The sequence below is a fragment of the Lacerta agilis genome, chromosome 8, assembly GCF_009819535.1.
Source record: "Lacerta agilis isolate rLacAgi1 chromosome 8, rLacAgi1.pri, whole genome shotgun sequence".
Lineage (NCBI taxonomy): Eukaryota > Metazoa > Chordata > Lepidosauria > Squamata > Lacertidae > Lacerta > Lacerta agilis.
Window position 1 is genome coordinate 35,872,317 of NC_046319.1, and position 21,179 is coordinate 35,893,495.

General features: G+C 45.0%; 1 protein-coding gene across 1 annotated transcript; it reads right to left on the reverse strand.

The window, feature by feature from the left end:
- Positions 1–10,599: 10,599 nt before the first annotated feature.
- FOXF1 (forkhead box F1) lies at positions 10,600–19,502 on the reverse strand. The gene is made up of 2 exons (XM_033156904.1): positions 17,885–19,502; positions 10,600–11,110 (listed from the first exon to the last, which is right to left on the reverse strand). The coding sequence occupies exons 1-2, from the start codon at positions 18,960–18,962 to the stop codon at positions 10,953–10,955; spliced, it is 1,236 nt and encodes a 411-aa protein (XP_033012795.1). The 5' UTR covers positions 18,963–19,502; the 3' UTR covers positions 10,600–10,952.
- Between the last annotated feature and the right edge of the window lie 1,677 nt (positions 19,503–21,179).

Below are 21,179 nucleotides of genomic sequence, written 5' to 3' on the forward strand. Positions count from 1 at the left end.
ATATATATATCTTTTTTTAACACTTTATGGCTAGAACTCTCTGCAGGTTTGCTCGCTTTCAAATAAACTTGCATAGGATCAGCTGGTAAGTTACACAGTTTTCCAAAGTCAATCACTTCTTAGCAGTCATAAATTCCATGAGTGGCCAGCAGGCAGCGCAATTGGTGCATCAAACATCCATTGAAATCTTAGGCCACGCATCTCCGCATGGTTTTTAAGCATCTATCTTTCCTTCTCCTACATTCCCCAGTTTGTTTGGTTTTATGTTTACGGTTTTTATATTTTATGGTCTGTTTTACTGGTAACCACCGTCAGTACTCTTTGGGGTGGAAAGGTAAGTTAGACGTTATTTAAGTAACCAAATAAAACTGATCATAAAAAGTCATACTAATTGAGAGGTTTGGTATGTGGGCATGGGGGGGGAGCAGGGAACAGGGAGATATGGTCTATGTAATGTTCCAAGAAAACATCGGAAAGGGGGGTCCAAAAATGTGATACAGTACTGAAATTGTGCCAGATTTTGAATTCAGTAAAAATTAAATATCTGCACCTCCTGATTAGTGTGTCTCACCGCTGACATAGCCATTTCTCCTAGATTCCTCCCTCTGAATTTTAACAAGGACTGATGCAGGCATTGGTGTATACCTTGTAGAGCTGTGGTATTCTGAATCAACACATCAGGGCCTCATCCAGGCCCTGCCCCAAGCTATATTTACCTTTTACCTTGAATGTTTATCTTGCGAACCGCCATGATATCTTATGATGGTGATACATAAGTCAAATAAATAAATAAAATGTTTGGGTTTTATTCTTTATTAATTACATTTGCCCCTTGGTTTTTCTCCAAGGAATTCCAGGTGGCATATGGTGTTCTCTTCATTTTTTAAAAAAATCCTTATAACACCCCTGTGAGGTGGGTTATGCTGAGTGAAAGTGACTGCCCTTAGGTCTCCCAATGGGCTTCATGACTGAGTTGTGGTTGTATACCTGGGGTCTCCCCAGTCCTAGCCCAACACTCTTAATGCATTGGCCCAAAAATTCATTGCAAGCATAGAGGTTTATATACAACTAAATTCCATTCAATGGGGTTGCATCCATGCTATCCGTTTAAAGTTCTCTTTAAACAATCGCAGCTTCTCCTCAAGAATCCTGGAGACTAGTTTGTTAAGAGTGCTGAGAGCTGTTAACCCTCAGGGTACTATGGTTCCCAGAACCCAGAAAAAGCCACAATTCCCAGGATTCTTTCGGGGAAGCCACGCCTGTGAAGGTGGAATGGGCCAGGACTGAAAAAGTGCTCTGTAGTGTTATTTGGATCTCCTCTGAGTGTTACTTGGATCTCCTCTGAGTAGAATTTAGTGTGCTCCGAAGGAACTCTTTCATGTTACGATGCCTTCCATCTTCACTTTGGTGTGATGGGGACTAAATCCAAGTGTGCAGGAGGAGTCTATGAAAAGCTGCCCTCCTCCAGGGAAATGAATGGAGGCTCCCTCATGAACGCTAGAGAACATCCAGTGCTTCGTGGTATGGTATGTAATGGCAGCTACCAGGCCCCCTGAAATGCGTTCACAAGCCAGTAAAAATGTTCACGACTGTCAGACAGCTTGGGGTGGAGGGAATCCAGTTGGCAAATCCTTGTGCGAAATAAATATCGCCCCCCCCCATTACCCCTGCCGTGGTCTTTGCAAAAGAACAGGGCGACTGCTGTCATGTGTGGCTTAAATGGACCATAACCAGACACACTCGGTGTCTGATTCCCAGCAGAGATGTGGATTCTTGCTGCGATAAGAATAGAGCTGGTGGGACAAGGCTGCATTGGAGTCCGCATAGTTTTTGGAAGCAGGCTGGGTGGCCCATTCCTTTGTCGTCAACATTGGTCTTCATGACAGCTTCATGGGTGCCCTTGGATTCAATGCAATGGTGCATAAAACACCATTGGTGGCTGCACAGCAACAGCTGAGAGCCGATGATGATGATGATGATGATGATGATATATTTTTTGTACCCTGCCCATCTGACTGGGTTGCCCCAGATACTCTGGGCAGCTTTCAACAGATTATAAAAGAACACAACACAACTTCTGACTTTGAAAGCTTCCCCAAAACAGGGCTGCCTTCAGAAAGTCATATAATTGTTTATCTATTTGACATCTGATGGGAGGGCGTTTCACAGGGCAGGCGCCACTACCAAGAAGGCCCTCTGCCTGGTTCCCTGCAGCATCACTTCTCACAGTGAGGGAACCACCAGAAGGCCCTCAGAACTGGACCTCAGCGTCCAGGCTCAATGATGGGGATGGAGATGCTGCTTCAAGTATACAGGGATGAAGCCGTTTAGGGCTTTAAATCTTCCATGTTCAGGGGCAGTCTACCACTGGAAGCCAGTTACTGGGGACAGGCCCAAAAAGCGGAAAGGGCTGTTGCCTACTTAGGGTCTACCTGTAGCAGCGTCCATTCAATACACATGGAAGCCCAGATCAAAAAGCATGGGGAAGGCTCTGTCTTTGCAGGGGCAGAGGCCTGATGGGGTGAATGTGCACTGATCCACTCTAGAAACCTTGAGGCCTTATCTTCACTTCCCTGTCAAAAGGTGCATTGCGTGGAAAGGGGACCTGCCTGTTTAGTCTGAGCTCAATGGCCTGTGGAATAGCTGGCATCCAAGGCATGTTCTGGTTTGGCTGGTTCACTCAACACTGAGCCATCTGTAACCATGCAAAATCTCACCTGGAGCCTGCAGACCAAGCCCCTTGGCAGGCATGCCCACAATTCAAGATGTGTCATCTTTGCTCCTTCCTTGTACAGGATATCAGGCTTGACACTTTATTGTCTGACATAAGTAAAGGCCAAACCTAAATGCTTCTTCATCATAATCATGACCCTTTTCCTAAGTGGCCTACATACATTAAAAGGTAAGACAGTCCCTGCCTGCCAGCTCACAAGGATACATAAGGAAAAGGGGATGGGGAGGGCAGAAGAAAGCAAGCGCTGGAGCACCTGCTCTTTCTCTGGGCAATGGAAGGGAGCAAGCTGGCCTTCCCCTTGCCTTGATGTTCATCCTGGGAAGCTAGTGGCAGGGGCCAGCATTTGCCTCACTTTGCTGTCCCCTCCCAGTTAACTGGACTTTGGAGCATTCTTTCAAGGAGGGGAGAGAGGAAGCAAGTTTCTGGGACCAACAGATCTAGATGATAATCAGGAGAATAAACCTGCAGTTTTCATTGGGGATTTGAACTCTACCACTCTGCAAACATGTACACTTCCTAGAAGGGATGGTTGCTTCAATGTCAAGTTTCTCTGGAATCTGATTGAAAGGTATTATTTAGGAAGGTGGGAAGGTGAGCAAACATATTGCTTCTTGAAAAATTTCTCCAGTATGCATTGACATTGCCTCCTCTCCGCTCCCCCCAGACTTCTTGCTACAGTATTCCGATTTCAGTTAGGGCTTGAGATGGGGTATTTTTCTTTCCTTCTCTTTCCGCTTGATGAATGTTGCTTTACTAAGAAAAGAAAAAATCCACACACAATCCCAACCTGCAGAAATGGCCAGCTACATGCCAAGCTTGATCCACACAGCGAGGCATTTGTGCCATTAATTGCCTCTGCTGAAGTTATTGATAATTTCGTTGTAAGCTGAGCCGAGAGAAATCCCCCTTGGGCTCAGAATAATCAGGTCTGAGAAGAAACAGCTTTGTGAAAGGTAGATCTCCAGAGAGGCTGGGAACTGTGGTGGGTCCAGAGAGGAGAAGAGGGAAGTGTGTGCAGGGGGGAAGGGAGAGGGAGTCTTTAACTAGGATTTCATGCTAGTTAATTTCAGCTCAGAGAGAGGTGAAATCGAAAGGCAAAATGATAACAGCCAGAATCCATTGAGAAGTTTCCCAGTAAAGACCCCACTGAAACAAATTGGAGGGGGAGAGAGAGAAGATGGGGAAGTGTTGACCACTAGATCCAGAGATTCTACTGCTGGGATACTATTATTGTCAGCAGCATCAACATTGAATTGAATCAGCAGGTCCAGGGTGGGTTATAACAACATTAAAAACAGTTAAAACAAATTACATTCACAGGAATAGGGTGGGCCTTGGATAGAAAAAAAAATGTAGTAATAGTAGTAATTAATAACTACAACCTGCCCTTCACCTTAAGGTCCCTGGACAGGTAACAGCATTAAAACACAATATTAAAAAACAGTTTAGAACAACTATGAAAATAAATCTTTCTTCTTGTTTTCATAGGCCATTGACAGCTGATTTTTTTGTTTTTCTAATTGTACCATTTTTTTATTAATCATCTGCAGGTATTTTCAAAATGCAACTTTTGGGAAGTATCTCCAGGATATCAGTAATTATTATTAATCATAATAATACTCCAGGATATAACAATCTGTGAAGTAAGGTTTGGGGTCAGAGAAGGAGCAAACACGATGGGTGAAATCGGAAGATTAGAGGACTGAAATCTTGTACCGACATACCTGCTGATGAGACCTGCTAAACTCAGTGGGGCTTATTTCTGAGTTGGCTGGCAAGGGGTTAGCACTGTTAATCTTACAGAAAATTATGGAAAGTTTTTTTTTAAAAAAAAAAATCAGTATCCACTATGTAAGTACATGGCAAGAACACTCCAGTTTAAGGTATGGGTGCTTGAGGATTCTGTTCAGCTTGCATTGTAAAGTGGAACAGTTTGCACTTGGCTTTTGCACTTATCCAGACTTTTGGGATACATTTCCCACCTCAAAGCATACATTATAGGTGTATATTTGCAAAATTAATGTGCATTACTGTACATTTTAAATGAAAGAGTCGCAAATGGGATCGGATGGGATTGGACAAATTTATGAATGAAGACATGCAAAAGTGAATCATCTATCCCTACTTCTGTGTTCACACACAGGTCCCATTTATGAAATGAAGTTTGGGTTGGAGATCTTCCCAGTGGGTGCCCCCCTTTTTTAAAAAAGGCTACCTTTCCCTTATTATTTTCCACAGGACTGTTATATATTCCTTTAAAATAAATTGCCATTGAAGTTGCTGAAGAGGAGTGCATCTCTGGCATTATAAAATCCTGAATATTGGAGGAAGAAGGGAATAGTGGCCCAAAATGCTTAATTAGTATGAACTTTGTGCAGATTAAATCCCTTTTGAAACTACTTCTTTAAAACAGAGAGACAGTGAGGGAGGGAAGTATCTGTCATAATCATATTCCTTTTTACATGTATCCCTTCAAGTTATTTGAATCAATTTGAACATGTTTTGTAGATGAAAAAAACAGAAAGAGTAGAATTTTGACTGGATTTGGACTGTTTCACAGATGGAGGGGGAAATGTTGGCATTTGGAGTTAAAATGCTCATCAGAAGTTGAACTTAATGTGGATTCCCTACTAGAGGAGCACACTTCCATATTTTCTATATTCAAATTATCACTGTGTTTACATCCAGGGTAAAGTGTCCTCCACCAAGCAGGGCATTTAGTGCACACTTCAAGGTGCATTATAGTTCCTGCCCTGAGCAGCAGACTGGACTAGATGTTCCCTTTCTTCTCTATCATTTTATGTGGAGCTCTTTGGAATGAGACCAATGGCTCAGCATCTTGCTTCTAGCAGTAGCCAGCTAGATGGTGGCATTAGCACTTGACACTGAATCTCTGTTGGAGGAGCAAACTCTACTCGCTGACTATAATCACACTGAGGCTCTGAATTTAGGAAAACAAGAAAGCTACACTTATTACAGGAAATGCATGCTTGATAGGAAAGAGCCCTCATTCTATACAAAGTAGGTGGATGTGCCTTGAGACATGCTTGCTGTTGCATCTCAGCAGGACAGAAACAAACTGTGTCTCCTCTCCCCAGGTGAGAAACAGGAAACAGGACATGAGCCAAGCACCTGAGGGAAGGTCAGAACAAGTTAAGTCAGAGAGGACAGTCTAGGAAACATGGAGGTTCCTCTCTCTAGCTACTCCTGCCCCTGGTGCAAGCTGAGTTACATCCCAACCCTTCCAACGAAAAAGCTACAGCTTTTGCGTAGATATTTGGAAGTAGGAAATTAGGCTTATTTTTTTTGCATTGTATATTTGGGATAATTTATCATAGAATCATAGAACATTAGAGTTGGAAGAGACCACAAGGGCCATCCAGTCCAACCCCCTGCCAAGCAGGAAACACCATCAAAGCATTCCTGGCAGATGGCTGTCAAGCCTCTGCTTAAAGACCTCCAAAGAAGGAGACTCCACCACACTCCTTAGCAGCAAATTGTCTGTAGCATGGAGACTTGGGGCTGCACCCAATGCACAGGTGGCACTGTGGTCTAAACCACTGAGCTTCTCAGGCTTGCTGATTGTAAGGTCGGCAGTTCAAATCTGCGTGACAGGGTGAGTTCCCTTTGCTTTGTCCCAGCTCCTGCCAACCTAGCAGTTTGAAAGCACACCAGTGCAGTGCAAGTAAATAAATAGGTACCACTGTGGCGGGAAGGTAAATGGCATTTCTGTGTGCTCTGGCTTCCATCACGGTGTCCCGTTGTGCCAGAAGCGGTTCAGTCATGCTGGCCACATGACCCAGAAAAACTGTCTGCAGACACACGCCGACTCCTTCAGCCTGAAAGCGGAGATGAGCACTGCACCTGAAAGTCGACTGGACTTAACCATCCAGGGGTCCTTTACCTACTCAGAGCAGACCCACTGGAGTTAATAATTGACTAACTTGGGTTCATTCATTTCAGTAGGTTTACTCTGAGTAAGTTACAGATAGGTAGCCGTGTTGGTCTGCCATAGTCAAAACAAAATAAAATAAAAAATTCCTTCCAGTAGCACCTTAGAGACCAACTAAGTTTGTTCTTGGTATGAGCTTTCGTGTGCATGCACACTTCTTCAGATACACTGAAACGGAAGTCACCAGACCCTAAAATATAGTGAGGGAGTGGGGAGGGGTATTACTCAGAAGGGTGGTGGGACAGTCGTTAACAGTCATCAACAGGTTTTCCACATCTATCCGCTGATCACCCATTCCCACCACCCTTCTGAGTAATACCCCTCCCCACTCCCTGACTATATTTAAGGGTCTGGTGACTTCCGTTTCAGTGTATCTGAAGAAGTGTGCATGCACACGAAAGCTCATACCAAGAACAAACTTAGTTGGTCTCTAAGGTGCTACTGGATGGAATTTTTTATTTTACTCTGAGTAAGGTTTCACTGGTGGCAATGATTTTGTATTGGCCTAGGTTCTTGTACTGAAAATATTCCAAAACAAGTGTTGGGAGTTTACAGTGAAGCTGTACTAGGCTGCCAGTGCAGACCTTCAAGTGACAAGAACCAGTGATTCAGTCCAGGGCACAAATGAGTGGCTAGACTTTTCTAACTTACTTCTGCTGCTCTGCTGCTCTAGACGGGGAAGGGTATAACAGTGCTGCCCAACATTCATTCAACAGTAATTCCCGCCCTCCCTTCCCAGGTGGGCGGTGTTTGCGGCACCGGGCGGGATCACCTGGGCAGGTTCCACTCCCCTTGGGTCAGGTCAGCCCTTGACCTGCCTCCGGCCAGGACGTGGACAGGGATTTGCACGTGTGACCGCAATACAAATAGCAGAGAGCTTAGCCTGGAAACCTGGAAGCAAATATAACATGTCAAGAAGCAAACCAGGAATAGATTCAGCATTAGCAAGGTTGAAGCATCGTGACACTATATTCCAAGGTGCAAACTGTTTAGTTAAACTACATACCGCATAAGGGAGTGCTTCCTTTGGTCTATCCTGAATTTTCCAATAGTTTCATTAGATGTCCATGAGTTCTAGTGTTAGGAGAGGGGGTGGAAACTTTTCTCCATCCGCTTTCTCCATGCTATGCATGGTTTCATAAACTTCTTACCTACCTCTGGTGTGTGTTCTCAAATATTATAAAGAACATAAGCAGCGGTGGACTTTGGGCGTTCAAATTTCAGCGGCACCCTGTATGATGCCAAAAATTGGTCTTCATCCCCATCTCCCCGCCTCTCTCCGTCCATTCAAAGTCATTGTTACAGCACCCTCTCAGCTTGATGTGTATATTGCACTTAATACTGCAATCCTATACACACATATCTGGGAGTAGGTCTCAGTAAACACAGTGGAGCTTGCTTCTAAGCAAACACGCCTAGGTCTGCATTGTCAGTTAGTTGAAAACAATGAGTCAAATCAGTCATGCCTTAAGTCCCATCAAGTTCAACAGGAACTAAGTTCAGATCACTTGGTCTGCATCCAACCCAATTTTTTTATTAAAAAAAATCAATTATTTGTAAAGTGTATTGTTTAAACTTTAGAGGATTTTTTTTTTTAGATTATTGTTTAAAGGATACTTTTCAAGCATCATGAGGCCTGTGAAAATCTTGGATAGAAGACTGGAAAGAAGAGCCATGCTTAACACCTCTAACTGCACAACTAGCTAAAATATTGTTTGCATGTTTTTCTTCTTCTTTCTAGCTCCTAAGGTTGCGTCTGACTATGTAATGTGCAGAGAAGACCCAATGAAAGTGATTGTGTTAAGTCCATTGGGTTAAATGTATTTTGTCTGAGTGTGACTAACTTGGATGCAGCCACAGGTAGGTAGCCGTGTTGGTCTGCCATAGTAAATATATATATAAAAAAAATCCTTCCAGTAGCACCTTAGAGACCAACTAAGTTTGTTCTTGGTATGAGCTTTTGTGTGCATGAAACTTCATGGAACTACCTGAAACATCTGTAAGAAGTGCAGGAACCCTCACCTGAAGCGATTGGCTCTTTTATTTCCATGGTACACAGAGGGAAAGAAGACATGCTATAAAGGTAACACTTTCTAGCCGCATGAGGATTTAAACCCATGTCTCCCAAGTCCTAGTCCAGGGGTCAGCAACCTTTTTCAGCCGTGGGCTGGTCCACCGTCCCTCATACCATGTGGTAGGCTGGACTATATTTGGGGGGGGAGGGAATGAACGAATTCCTATGCCCCACAAATAACCCAGAGATGCATTTTAAATAAAAGGACACATTCTACTCATGTAAAAACACGCTGATTGCCGGATTGAGAAGGCAATTGGGCCGTATCCGGCCCCTGGGCCTGAGGTTGCCTACCCCTGTCCTAGTCTGACACTATAACCACTACACCAAACTTCATTTTAAATCTCTGTAACCCACCTTGACACCTTGTGGTGAAGCATGTGTAAGAAATCAAAATAAATAATAAAAATATATTTATTATTGCCCTTACTGTTATTTGTATCTACCCTGAATGCAAAATCCCTAAGCTGGAGCCTGGCACAATCATTCAGAGTAGAAAGGTAAAAGGGTAATTTTTTTCTCACTGTCCTCCCTAAACACAGAGATCCAAATGTACAGCTGGGATCGTTTGGTGCCCCTCAATGACAAGATGGGAACCTAATCTTCTCTGAGTTTTATTCTCAGTATGCCACTACACAGGTGTCTATGCCACACGATGATTTATTTACGGGTTATACAATTTGTGAAGGCTGTGTATGAATACCATACATTTTTTTTATTTGCATTCCATTTTTTTTAAAAGGACAAACGTACACAAAAGCAGGGGGTCTAAAACCCCTTCCACTGTCATTACACTTTTATACAGTGCAGAATGAAACTTAAAATAGGTGTGCCACCGAACTGTACAGTCAGGCAAAAGGGGGGGGAGGGAATGACAAAAGCGTCCTTCATATTTATATTTTTATATATATAATATATAATTATATATAAAACATAGAGAAAATTGCTTTGCCATGCTGCTGCTTTTGACATTTACAATGGTTATTTCACACAGTCCCTACGGCAAATATTGCCAACACATTAACCACTTTAATACTGATTGACCAAGGCTGCTGTTGTGTTTTATTAAAATGTTGAATAAATAAAAGCGTGAGCCTTGTTAATTGTTTCCATTTTTAACCTTTATTTCTCAAAGTGCTTTTTCTTTGTAATTTGGTACTTTACTATTTAAAATAGGCTTGGGTACGGTCAGAAAGAAGTGGAGTAATTTCTACAGGATCGTGTGATTGAGCACCCAGCCCAACATCCTCAGTTCTACTGTTGCATTTTCTGATTGTGTGTGTGTGTGTGTGTGTGTGTGTGTGTCTGATCCTGCTTTTCAAATTCCCACCAACACATGAAGGTAGAGAAGGCTTTGGAAACTCAATGCACAATTACGATCTAGGAAAGAAGATATGGGAAGAAGAGCACCATCTCAGCACTCACTCAGGTGTCTGGAGAGGCCGCCATTGCCCTGAATCAGAGGTCAAATATACAATGAGCCGTATGCATATTTCATGCTCAGTCCCTAAAATATAGCAAGAGAGGCTACAACTGGAAGCCAATTCTGGTTGCTGAGTGAAGGACCCAATGATGGACACCACATGGAAATGGCTGTCGTTCACCATCGCTGTCTGCATTATTTGTGCTGCTTTCCTTTGTACCTTTCCTTTGTACGGCAGATCCCTGACCCTCAAATTTTAGAATCCATTTTCATTAATGATCATTTAAAATTGTGGAAGATTTGGGGGTAGGATATATATATATATTTTTAAGCAGAGTTCACTTGAATCCTATTCCTTTTTTTAAGCGGGAGTGGGGAGGAAACCACACAGACTGAAAAGTGGTTTTTGGATTATTATTTTTTAAACCAGATCACTGTTCTGAATGTACTGAGACCCAAGATGAACAGACAATTGAGTACTTAGTGTTTTGGCATTGTGCTTCACCTTCCCCTACAAAAAAAAGAAAAGAAAGCACACACAACGCATCTTTGCTCCTCTTCAAGGCTTCCTTGAGAACAGCGTGTTCCTCTCTGTAGATGTTTCGAATATTCATATACCTCATGAGCAACTATCAGTCTAGCTTCTGGGGAGGTTCTTTGGCTCCTAAAGGGGCTTGTAGAAGGAAGTTCCACAGTTCTATACAGTTTTCACTTGGATCTTTGGGGATTGGCTGCCCCTCCAAGAAAGCTTGGCTCCCCAGCCCTACTGTCACATCACGCAAGGTTTGATGTCTTGGTATGTAACTTGCTGATGGTAGTAAGAGCCGCTACCTCCCGAATGCATGGAAGATGACGCCATGGCGTTGATGGAGAACACAAATTCTTTCCGGTCACACATGCTTGGAGATTGAGAATGGTACCGGATTCCTGAAAGAAAAGTAGAGAGCAGATTTAAGTGACTGGGAAGAAGGCAAGAGACAGAGAGGAGGGGGGAAATAGGTCACCCTGGAGATATGAAACTGCAGAATTAGAACCTAGATTATACTTTGCTTCAGCATGGATATAGAAACTGCGGGTTGTCTCCAGCTAAGTTCTACGTAGAGGAAACCCACTGAAATTAATTAACAGGATAGGAATAACTTAGGTCCATTAATGTCAATGGCTCTACTCTGAGTAGAACTTAGTTGGTGACATCCAGGTGGTCTTGTGTTCCACTATAGGTGTCAATCAACAAAGCTTGAGTGACTATGTTGATAACAAGTTCATTCCTTTGGGGTTATTCTGCATGCATGTTAAGCTTTAAGGGCTACCCCTCTGTCGGTTGATTACAGCATTGGCCATTTTACTGCCTGCGGCAAAGGACAAGACTGTGCATTCGCCATTCTGTGCACAAAATCTGACTAGGCTGGTAGTTGAATCCTACCTCAGCACTGGTGATGGACCCACTTTCCGCCCCTCAGAAATGGCCACCTGAGGGTTTCTCTTTTTAGCTAAGAGAGCAAAGGCAGCTGCTTCATTCTGCCTCATTGAAGGAACACATAAGAAACACAGGAAGCCTTCTTCTACTGAGTCAGACCATTGGTTCATCTTGCTCAGTACTGTCAACACTATCTGGCAGTGGCAGTGGTTTTGGGCAGGAGTCTCTCAGCCCTACCTGGAAATGCTGGGCACTGAATCTGGGAGCATCTGTATGTGAGGCAGATGATCCATCATTGAGATGTGTGTGGCCCTTTCCCTGATGTAAGATGCCAAAGAAGTCCAGCTCTGAGGCAGAGTAGCTGCCTCACTTAGAACATGTCTGAGGCTCAGTTTTTTACATTTCTAACACTAAGGGGACATCATGTAAGAACAATGGGATAGAATTCTCTCTTCTTTCTTTCTTTCTTTCTTTCTTTCTTTCTTTCTTTCTTTCTTTCATCTTTCTGTCTGTCTTTCCTCTTTCTTTCTTTTTTTGCTTCCCCCCTTTTTTCTTTTTTTCTTCTTTCCTCCTCTTTTCCTTTTCACAACAGATTTTAGAAGCATTTCTTTTACTCCAGTGTACTATAAATGGAAACTTTGTATTGGGTATGAACTTTTGTATACCTTTGGCCAAGGATCAATAAATATCTATATTAACAGAAGACTGGAGAGCTACTGCCAGGTATGGTCAAGGATAATAAATGGGTAACAGAACCTGTGCAGCTTGCTATCCTCCACATACTGGGACTTACCAGGTGCCTCACAACCTCTATGTTGTGTTTTAGTTGCAAGCAGGGAGCAAAACCTGAAGATTTACTGAGCTTTCATTAGGCTGAAATTAGCTTGGGGGGGAGGGAGGCGGAGTGGGGAGAGGATGATGACTTCAGTAGGCCTGAGCTACGTAAGCTAGTGGTCTGACTCAGTAGAAGGGCAGATTCCAATGTGGCTGAGTTCCACTTCTGGCATGCGCGGGTGGAATTTTTGAACACATCTCCCCTTCATCCCTTGACTAGTAGAACCTCATGCCATATCACAAAGTGCTTCTGAAACTCTGTAGTAGTAGTTACAGCAACCTGCAACAGCAGCCTGCCATACAGAAGCCTAGGGTGCTTCTCTTGGAGAAACACAATTCCACAGACCTGTTGCTTGTCTACAACTGGTTACGCAATTCAAGTCTGGAGCCTCACCTTCTTCCACCTCAGTTTATGGTGACAATAGGCACCAGTCCACAAGATCTCCCCCTGGGAGGGGCTTCATCAACCCCTTGGAATCTGTTAGACCCAGCTAGCTGATGTTATGGACTCTGAACTCTGCCGTTCTTAATCAGAGGAAATTCCCACTTGATTGGAATGGGAATTTTGCCCATTCGCAAATAGCAGGATGGGATGGGACAGTCTGTTTCCTGGCTGGCCAAGGAAGGAGGACTGAGGGTTGGGCTTTTTTTTCTTTTTTCTTTTTGGTACTTGTGTGTATAGATTTGGCTTTCTTGATAAATCTGGAGGACTTGCTTTCATTCAAGCCAAAGGAAAAACAAGCCCTGGCTTTTAATTATTTCTAGGGTTAAATTACTACTGTACTCCAGTGAAGACTTGCAATGAACATAAACAAAACCTATCAGGTTTTGGACCACAATCAGACATTTTATTAAAAGCAGATATTAACCTTGCTCCTTCTTCTGAAAAGGAATATACCTTTCTTCTACCCACCCATCCCATTGCATGGCTGATGCTACAGGATCAGGGCAGGCCTTTGCAGTAACTTGTGGAAAAAATTATCTATGGATCCACATCTGCTGGTAGTATTTAAATATACTTATTTCATTGTAAAATCTAATCAGTCTGGAACATTGGTTCCTAATTAACAAATTTCATAGAACACTTCCTCACACAGTAACTGGATTACTCATATTTAGTGGTTAACAACTTGCAATGGATAGAATTAGCCTTCCTCTCCCTTTCAGAATTGTAAACCCTTTCAGTTTTTAAAACAACAGCCCTATATCTATCCATCTATAGAGCAGTTAACAACAGCATATACAGACTGCACAATGGACTTATTTAAGTGATTTTTTATTTTAAAAAACACACTTTTGAGCCTATATGACAGTAGAATGATTTCTTAATTAATTGGTTGTCCTTTTCATGGTGATTTAACCAAGTAAAGAACTTACAAAAATATTATTATTATTAGTTGTTGTAGTAGTAGTAGTGACCAATGCCTTTTTTAAATGTTGTTTTTTGCATGCCTTCTGTGGCCGTGGCCATCCCCTCCCCCCTCCCCCCATTTAAAAATGGATTATTTGGTTTCCAAACTCATGTGGCAGAAGTCAGAATGATATCCAAGATTTATAACTCCCTCATTTGTCCGGAATGTATTTTTTTAAAAAATAAAATGTTCCCATCCCCTTTATGTTGCTTTTTTTTAAAAGCAGGTTAAAGAAACAGTAGGAGAAGTGAGTCTTTATATTTTGAAGGTGAGGTGGTTGCTATAGCTTGCTTTTTTTAAAAAAAGTAAACCCCCCACCCCTGGGCTGTAAAAAAATAAGCTTGAATTTTCTCCCAACTTTCCATAATTTTTCTCAGTTTGTCTCAATTGTTTTCCACGCGCCTTTTTTGCTCCCCTGTATTGCTACTAGTTGTCCTTAACTTTGCCTGATGCCCCGGACCAAACAGAAGTGAAGACCTGTCGGGTCAGTAGACCGCTCCATTTGGAGCAAGGAGGAGCGGCTGGAATCGGAGTCGGAACCAGGGAGTCAGAAGACGGTGGCTCGCCGTGACCCTTACCTGATTGCCCGGCTGCTAAAACTAGAGGGAAGCTGTTAAAATACAAAGGATCCAACCGTAAAAAAAAAAAAAAATCCTCTCTTCTAACAGAAGCAACACCACAGGACCCCACACGCAAAAAGGCCACAGGGAGGAGGAATTCTTTAAAAGTCTTTGGACTTTGCTCTTCGCTAGCCGCGGCCTTTCGGCGCATCAGGCTAATTCTTTTTCCGAGCACAACCCTTCCACGTTTGTTTCGGCTATTTTATTTTTTAGGTCTCTGAATGCTTGCACGCTTTTCTTTACTCAAAACACCTTTTGTCCGCTGAAAGGACATTTTCTCTCTGCTTCCCCTACGAATTGGAAAAAAAAATCAAACTAACGCTTGTCTTCTCGCCTCTTAACACCCCTTATCTTTCCTCTCCAGTGACCGACAGAGACCTTGTCAATTTCCCCTTGTTGGGCTGGTCAGTTTCAAACCATTATTCCCTCCTCTCTTAGTAGGATCCCTCATCATCCCCATGCTATTAAGACTTATTGGGTAATGGGGGGGTGTCTCCCCATCCCAATCACCACCGAAAGAGAGTAGTGCATTTTCATGTTTTTTTGCAAAATCGAAACTAATCGCGTAGGTCCCTTTTTCTCTTAAGGCCTCCGCTGCAAAGATGTCTCGCCCTCCTTGAACGCGAAAGAATCCGGCCAAGGTAAGCAATGTCGAGAATGCAGAGGGGCTGTTCGGAGCGGGGAGGGGGGGGGGGTTATTTGGAGAGCAGACAGCGGGGGGGGAATAAAATAATAATAAACAAAACCGCCCTAACAAAGCTGGTTGAGGCAAAGAAAGATGTTTTGTCTACAAAGGAGAGTTCAAAAGGGCAACTGAAATTAGGCAGTCAGTAAAATACTGACACAGGATTGACTCCTTTGCGTAGATCAGCTCTGGGAGAGAACGTTTGGGGAGAAATTTTAAGTAGAAGATTGTTACGAGAATCAAGAGGTGGAGTATATTGGGAGGTGATGATCGTTGTTGTTGTTGTTGTTGTTGTTGTTGTTGTTGTTGTTTTGTTGTTTTGTTGTTGTTGTTGTTACTACTATTACTATTACCATTTTTTGAAAATCTGTTTCGTTTCATTGGGAGAAATTGACAGCGCAGTCCTATGTGCTTCCTTCCAGGTAAGTGCGTGTAGGAATGCAGCTTTAAGTTCACACTTTGATCACTGGGATATTTTTAAGGGCTTGGTTTTGGCTAGACTAAAATTACTCCTTGTCACCACTGCTGTCGTTAATTGCTGCAGTGGCACTTGGTTTTGAACTGATGAGACCGATCAGTATTAGAAGTGCTAATTAAATATGACGACTATTAATAATTACTAAAGTCGTTGTTGCCTCAAAAGGAGGTGGTGCTAAACCGGGTTAATCAATTGTTGGGGAGAAAAAAACTAAACAAGTAGTAACAAGAGTTCTATAGCGTCTTAAAGGTTAACCAATTTTGTCTGCCGTAAGCTTTCTGAGTTGCATCCCACGTCGCCAGATAGCTGCCACAATAAATGGTAATATTTCAGGTGCCACAGGACTCAGTATCGTTCTTGGTGTTGACTTTAATTAATAATAATAATAATAATAATAATAATAATAATAATAATAATAATAATAATAGGGACGACAAGGAAATTAATTATACCATCATTTTTCTGACTTCAGAACAATATTTTCGTATATACGTTTAAGGCAGTTGGCATTAAGATATATTGGCACAACGTACTGAATGATGTTAATGCAACTATGAAAAGGTTTTCTTTCTGCCACGTTTGAGGTAGGAATTAGGAACTATACTGGGATTAATTCTCTGACCCCCCCAGAAAATAAAACCGAACCTCAACCTTATTTCACAAATCACGCTGTTTCTTGTTTTGAAATATGCTCCTTTCTATGATGTAAAATTGGGTCATGTTTAGGGAACCGCAGCGAGGAAATAAAAGTGACGCAATGACAAATCAGTGATGCCCCATACAATTCCAGAGTTTGCGCACATATATTAGCCGAAGTGTAGGTAGGCATTGCTGCAACTGTATTTAGACTACACTCCTATTAAAATCCTATTTATTCCATAACTGGATCCCTAAAATGTGTTACATCTGTTTGACACTATATGACACTATATATGTATGACACTATATACTGTATGACACTGTATGACACTATATATAAGTATTTTTTATCTGAATCTGCAATGTGTCTTTAATGGATTTCACTGGCATCAAACCATCAGTATATAATAGAGTTTCTAGGCTTTTGCACGTATAATCATTGATAAGGTCCGTGGAATATTATCCATAACGTTATTCGGAATAGTATCAATAGGGCCGAAGCAGATTTAATTATTCCTAACGCACCTACTTAATGGGTAGCGTTAAATTTCCCTTGGGGGGGGCGCGCGAAGGTGGAGTGGGTAGGAAGGAAACCTCATCAATCCCAAAAACTTCAAATCAACTACTCTGACTAAACGAAGCAAAAAATATAAAAAGGCTCCCACAATATTTATGTACACTGCTCAAAATACATCATCTTCTTGCATTCTTGAGAACACCGGGTCTGTATTTCTGGGTGCGACTTTCAGAGACTTTTCTCTATGAGCAAAACTACTGGAGGAAGATATGAGGCTGAAACTGGGTGGTGGTGGGGAATATCCCCCATTTTCTGCCCACGGTCCCTATTTTTCTAACTATACATCCACAATCTTGCTTGCTCCCCATATCCAGCCCCTTGACCCCTGTTAATCAGCCCTCCCTAGCTCCAGTACCCTCTGATCTCACATAAATCTCACGCGCACCCTTACTTCACTTTGGAACAACCTCTACCTCGCTCCTAAAGCGTAGCTTTCCCCTCACAGCAGAGGAACTGACTTCTGATGCCCCTGATCCGCTCTCACGTCACCTGGATAACTTATCACCTTATACAACTTATACAATCAGGTTTCCCCACATTTTCAAAGCGTACCAGCATTCGTTTAATAGGAAATGGGGTCGAATGCAGTAGTTGTTTCCAGGCTTACTCCGGGGAGAGTGTTACTTTTGGTCAGGTGTCACATATTTTAGCCTACATATCCAGCTCTAAAAGTGAACACGGAACTTGTTGGTTACGGATCCTTAAGAAACCTGTTGTTCCGTTGCTTGCAACTGGGTGCTCAGAGGTCTGTTCACAGACATCCACTATGCATTTGGGATTTCCTCTCTCTGGGTTTGCAGCTCCTGGCTTCGTCTGTTCCCATAACCCCGAACAAAACCTTTAGCCTCTCGTTCTACGCTAAGCGCTCGCCAAATTCTGGGCATGTTTCCTTCCCTGTTTCAGTTTACGCGCGGCCTAATCGCCGCTCTCTCTCCCGATCTCCATCAAAACCTTGATCTTCTGTCCCTTTAGCCTGCCAGCCTCCCACCCCACCCCCTGGCGCGCAGGGGCGCCCATCCCCACACCAGCCCGGCCTTACCTTGTAGTTCTGCCGTGTTGTGACTGTTTTGGTGCAAGTAAGGTTGCTCCAGGGTGTGCGTGGACAAGCCCGACGAGAGCGGGTTCCCTGCCGGATTGCAAGGCGACAGAGGCTGCTGTTTGATGTAGGAAGCTCCGCTGTTCAAACCCGGCGCGGCGGAGGGCGCCCAAGCGGACGGCGCCGTGCTGGAATAGACGGAGTGGGGCTCCATCACGCCACCTCCGGGGAGCAGAGGCGAGGCGGGCACCGAACCGTCGTGGTGACCGTAGTCCCCTCCGGCGGAGCCTCCTCCACCTCCACCTCCACAGCTCCCCATATAGGAATGGTGCGCTCCGTTGGAAGACAAGTGGGGTACGGAGTGGCCGGCCAGTCCCATGCCGTCGACGTTCATCATGCCTAGGGCGCCGCCATCTAGGGGAAGGCTGTTGGGCGGGCAAGAAGGCCCCTGGAAGCCGTAGCTGTCCGGGAGGTGGTTGAAATTCAAGTTCATCATGCTGTACATGGGCTTGAGGGCCTGGCATTTCCGCCTGAAGCCGCGAGGCCTCCGTCGGAAGGAGCCTTCTTCGAACATGAACTCGCTGGCCGGGTCGATGGTCCAGTAGTGGCCCTTGCCCGGCCGGCCCAGCCCTTTGGGCAGCTTGATGAAGCATTCGTTGAGCGAGAGGTTGTGACGCACTGAGTTCTTCCAGCCCTGGTACGAGCCGCGGAAGAACGGGAAGCGGCTCTGCAGGAACTGGTAGATCTCGCTCAGCGTCAGGCGCTTCGACGGCGAGCTCTGGATGGCCATGACAATCAAGGCGATGTAGGAGTAAGGCGGCTTCTCCGGCCGTCGGATGCCCGCGTTGGACTTCTTCGCTTTGGTGCCGCCGCTGCCTCCTCCTCCGCTGCCGCCGCCGCCGCCGCTGCTGCTACTGCTGCTGGGGGTCGAGGAGGTGGTGGACGACGCCGATTCCATGACTGCTCCCAGCTGCTGCTGCTGCTGCGCCTTGTCGGAGGCTGTCGACATCGGAAAAGCCTCGGCCTCGGCAGGAGGCGGAGGGGGTCGAGAGGAAGGAGCGCGCAGCAGTCCTGCGGTCATCGACGGCTCCCGTTCGCCGCCCCCTCCCCAAAGGACTGGCTCCTGGGCGGAACAGGGAGGGGGTCTGAGCTCCCCCGTCCCGCTCCCAGGTCTTTCTCTCTCCTGCACCCCACGCCCTTGCTTTTCCTCCAGAGAGTTGCGTAAATGCGCTGCAAGCCGGAATGCAGAAGAAACGGAGCCGATCCCAGTCGCCTTCTCTTTCAGTCCAAGCTAAGCTGCGGGCTCGAAACCCTGACTAACGGGGAGTGGAGGTGGAGAGAGAGAGCCAAGGCCGTGGGAGGGGGAAGAGGAGGGGACAGCTGTCCGCTGGACCCCCGGACGCGAAGTAAAGCCCCCTCTACCTGGAAAAGGCGCGTCTCCAAACCCGCCGCCACCCGCCCCTCTTCCGCACGATCCAAGCCAGCAGAGAGGCTGTGTCCGAGCCTTCTGCTCCTAATCCGGCGTTCCAAGCGGGAAAAGACTTCCTCCTCCTCCTCCTCTTTTCCCTCCTCCTCTTCGCCCTTCCCCCTTCCCCGGTTTCTCAGGCTTCGCGGGAGGCGCGGGCTTTCAACCCACCCCCACCCTCCCCACCCCCTGCCTGACCAGCGTTTCCTCCCAGCTCTCCCCCACCCGCCACCCCACCCGGCCTCCCAGGCTTCTGCCAGCGAGGAGTTGCTGCTGCTGCTACTGCTGCTGCTGCTGCTTCCCAGCCCGGTGAGTCGCGGGTACTGCCCCCAACCGGAGCGGTTGCCTTTAACTTTTATCTCAAGTCAGCGGGCGCCTGGCGGCTCTTGACAGCACGACGTAAGAAGCAGGAGGAGTCCCCGCCTCCCCTTCCCTCTCCAGCCCGCCAGGCAAGTTGCTCCCCCTCCCTCCCCCTCCCTCCTCCTCCCCTCCTTCTTCCTAGTCTCTTTTCCGCATCTTAGCTCAACATTGGTGGGCGCTGTAAGGGGCTTCCCTCCAACCAAACGGTTCAATGCTGCCACCATCACCCCTCTGCCGATCCCACCTTGTCCTGATGCAAAGAAGGATATCTCTCCCCCCCCCCATTCCTAGGCTCCACCCGAACCCGTATAATTCCTTCACACGCACACACGTGTTCACCTCCTCCTCACTGGAGGACAGGGGGTTTCAATTGACCCTATGGATTCACCCCTTCCCAAACCCTAAATCTATTTGGAGTAATCTGTTGTGGGTATATTGGTGTGGGTAGGCCTAAATCCATTTACTTTACTTCGTTTGTGTGTGTGTGGATTTTAGGCCGTCCCTTCTTTGGGAAAGATCGGCGGGACTTGCTCCCGAGGTGTAAACCAGACTCGGATCCGTCCACATAAGTAGTCCTGAGCGCATGGATTGTGCTTAAATCGACGGGCGATACTTGGGCTTGAAGAATATCTGGGCGTTCCGTACATGATTCTGGATTAACTAGCTGCTAAATCGCTTCCCAAACTCTATTTCTCCGACACCTACATATAAACATCCCAACGATCTTTCGCTCTTTTTGGTTTCAACTGCTCTTACTTCTCCGTCCAAAGAAAATCTTTCTCTGTGTCCAGAGACTACTTTCTGCTTGTCCATTTCCAAAAGTGTTGAAAGGCCACTTAGATCCTAACCTTCCGCTATTTCCGTACACACACCCTCCCCCACCTCATTTCTGTGCTACTCAAAACCAGTTGGTAATACTCGCGAGGAAGCGATTTCCTTGTGGCCTGGTTTTGCGGACCAAAAAAAAAGAAAAGAAAAGAAATTAAGAAGTCTGTGCGCGCGCGCAGAGGAATAAACACAAACATCCCTCCCTAACAGCGAGACGTTTGCTAGAAATTGACCAGTTAATTGAACGCATTAAAAAAAAGGACCAGCAGTTTTGTTTATACACAAATGAGACACACCAAAAATTAAAGTGATTCCCGGATCTCCCCTGCCACCAAGGGGATCTCTCTTGAAAGGCGGTAGGTTTGGAACTCACCCACTTTTAAAAATCAAGTTTCTGATTTCTTTGTGAGATAGACGCAGACAAGGGGCAGGATGTTTATACAGCGCAACGTAAACAAGTTCCCGGGCCTTTTTTAATAAAATGAAAACGTCCGGAGTTTCTTCCAGTGGCCCACAGCTTATATTGCTGATTGTTTAGGGCTTTTCTTCCACCCACCCCATACATTCCCATCCCAAATATTTTCTTCTGTAAAAAAAACAAAAAACCGTACTGGACGCGTTGGTTATTACTTGATTGTACAGATT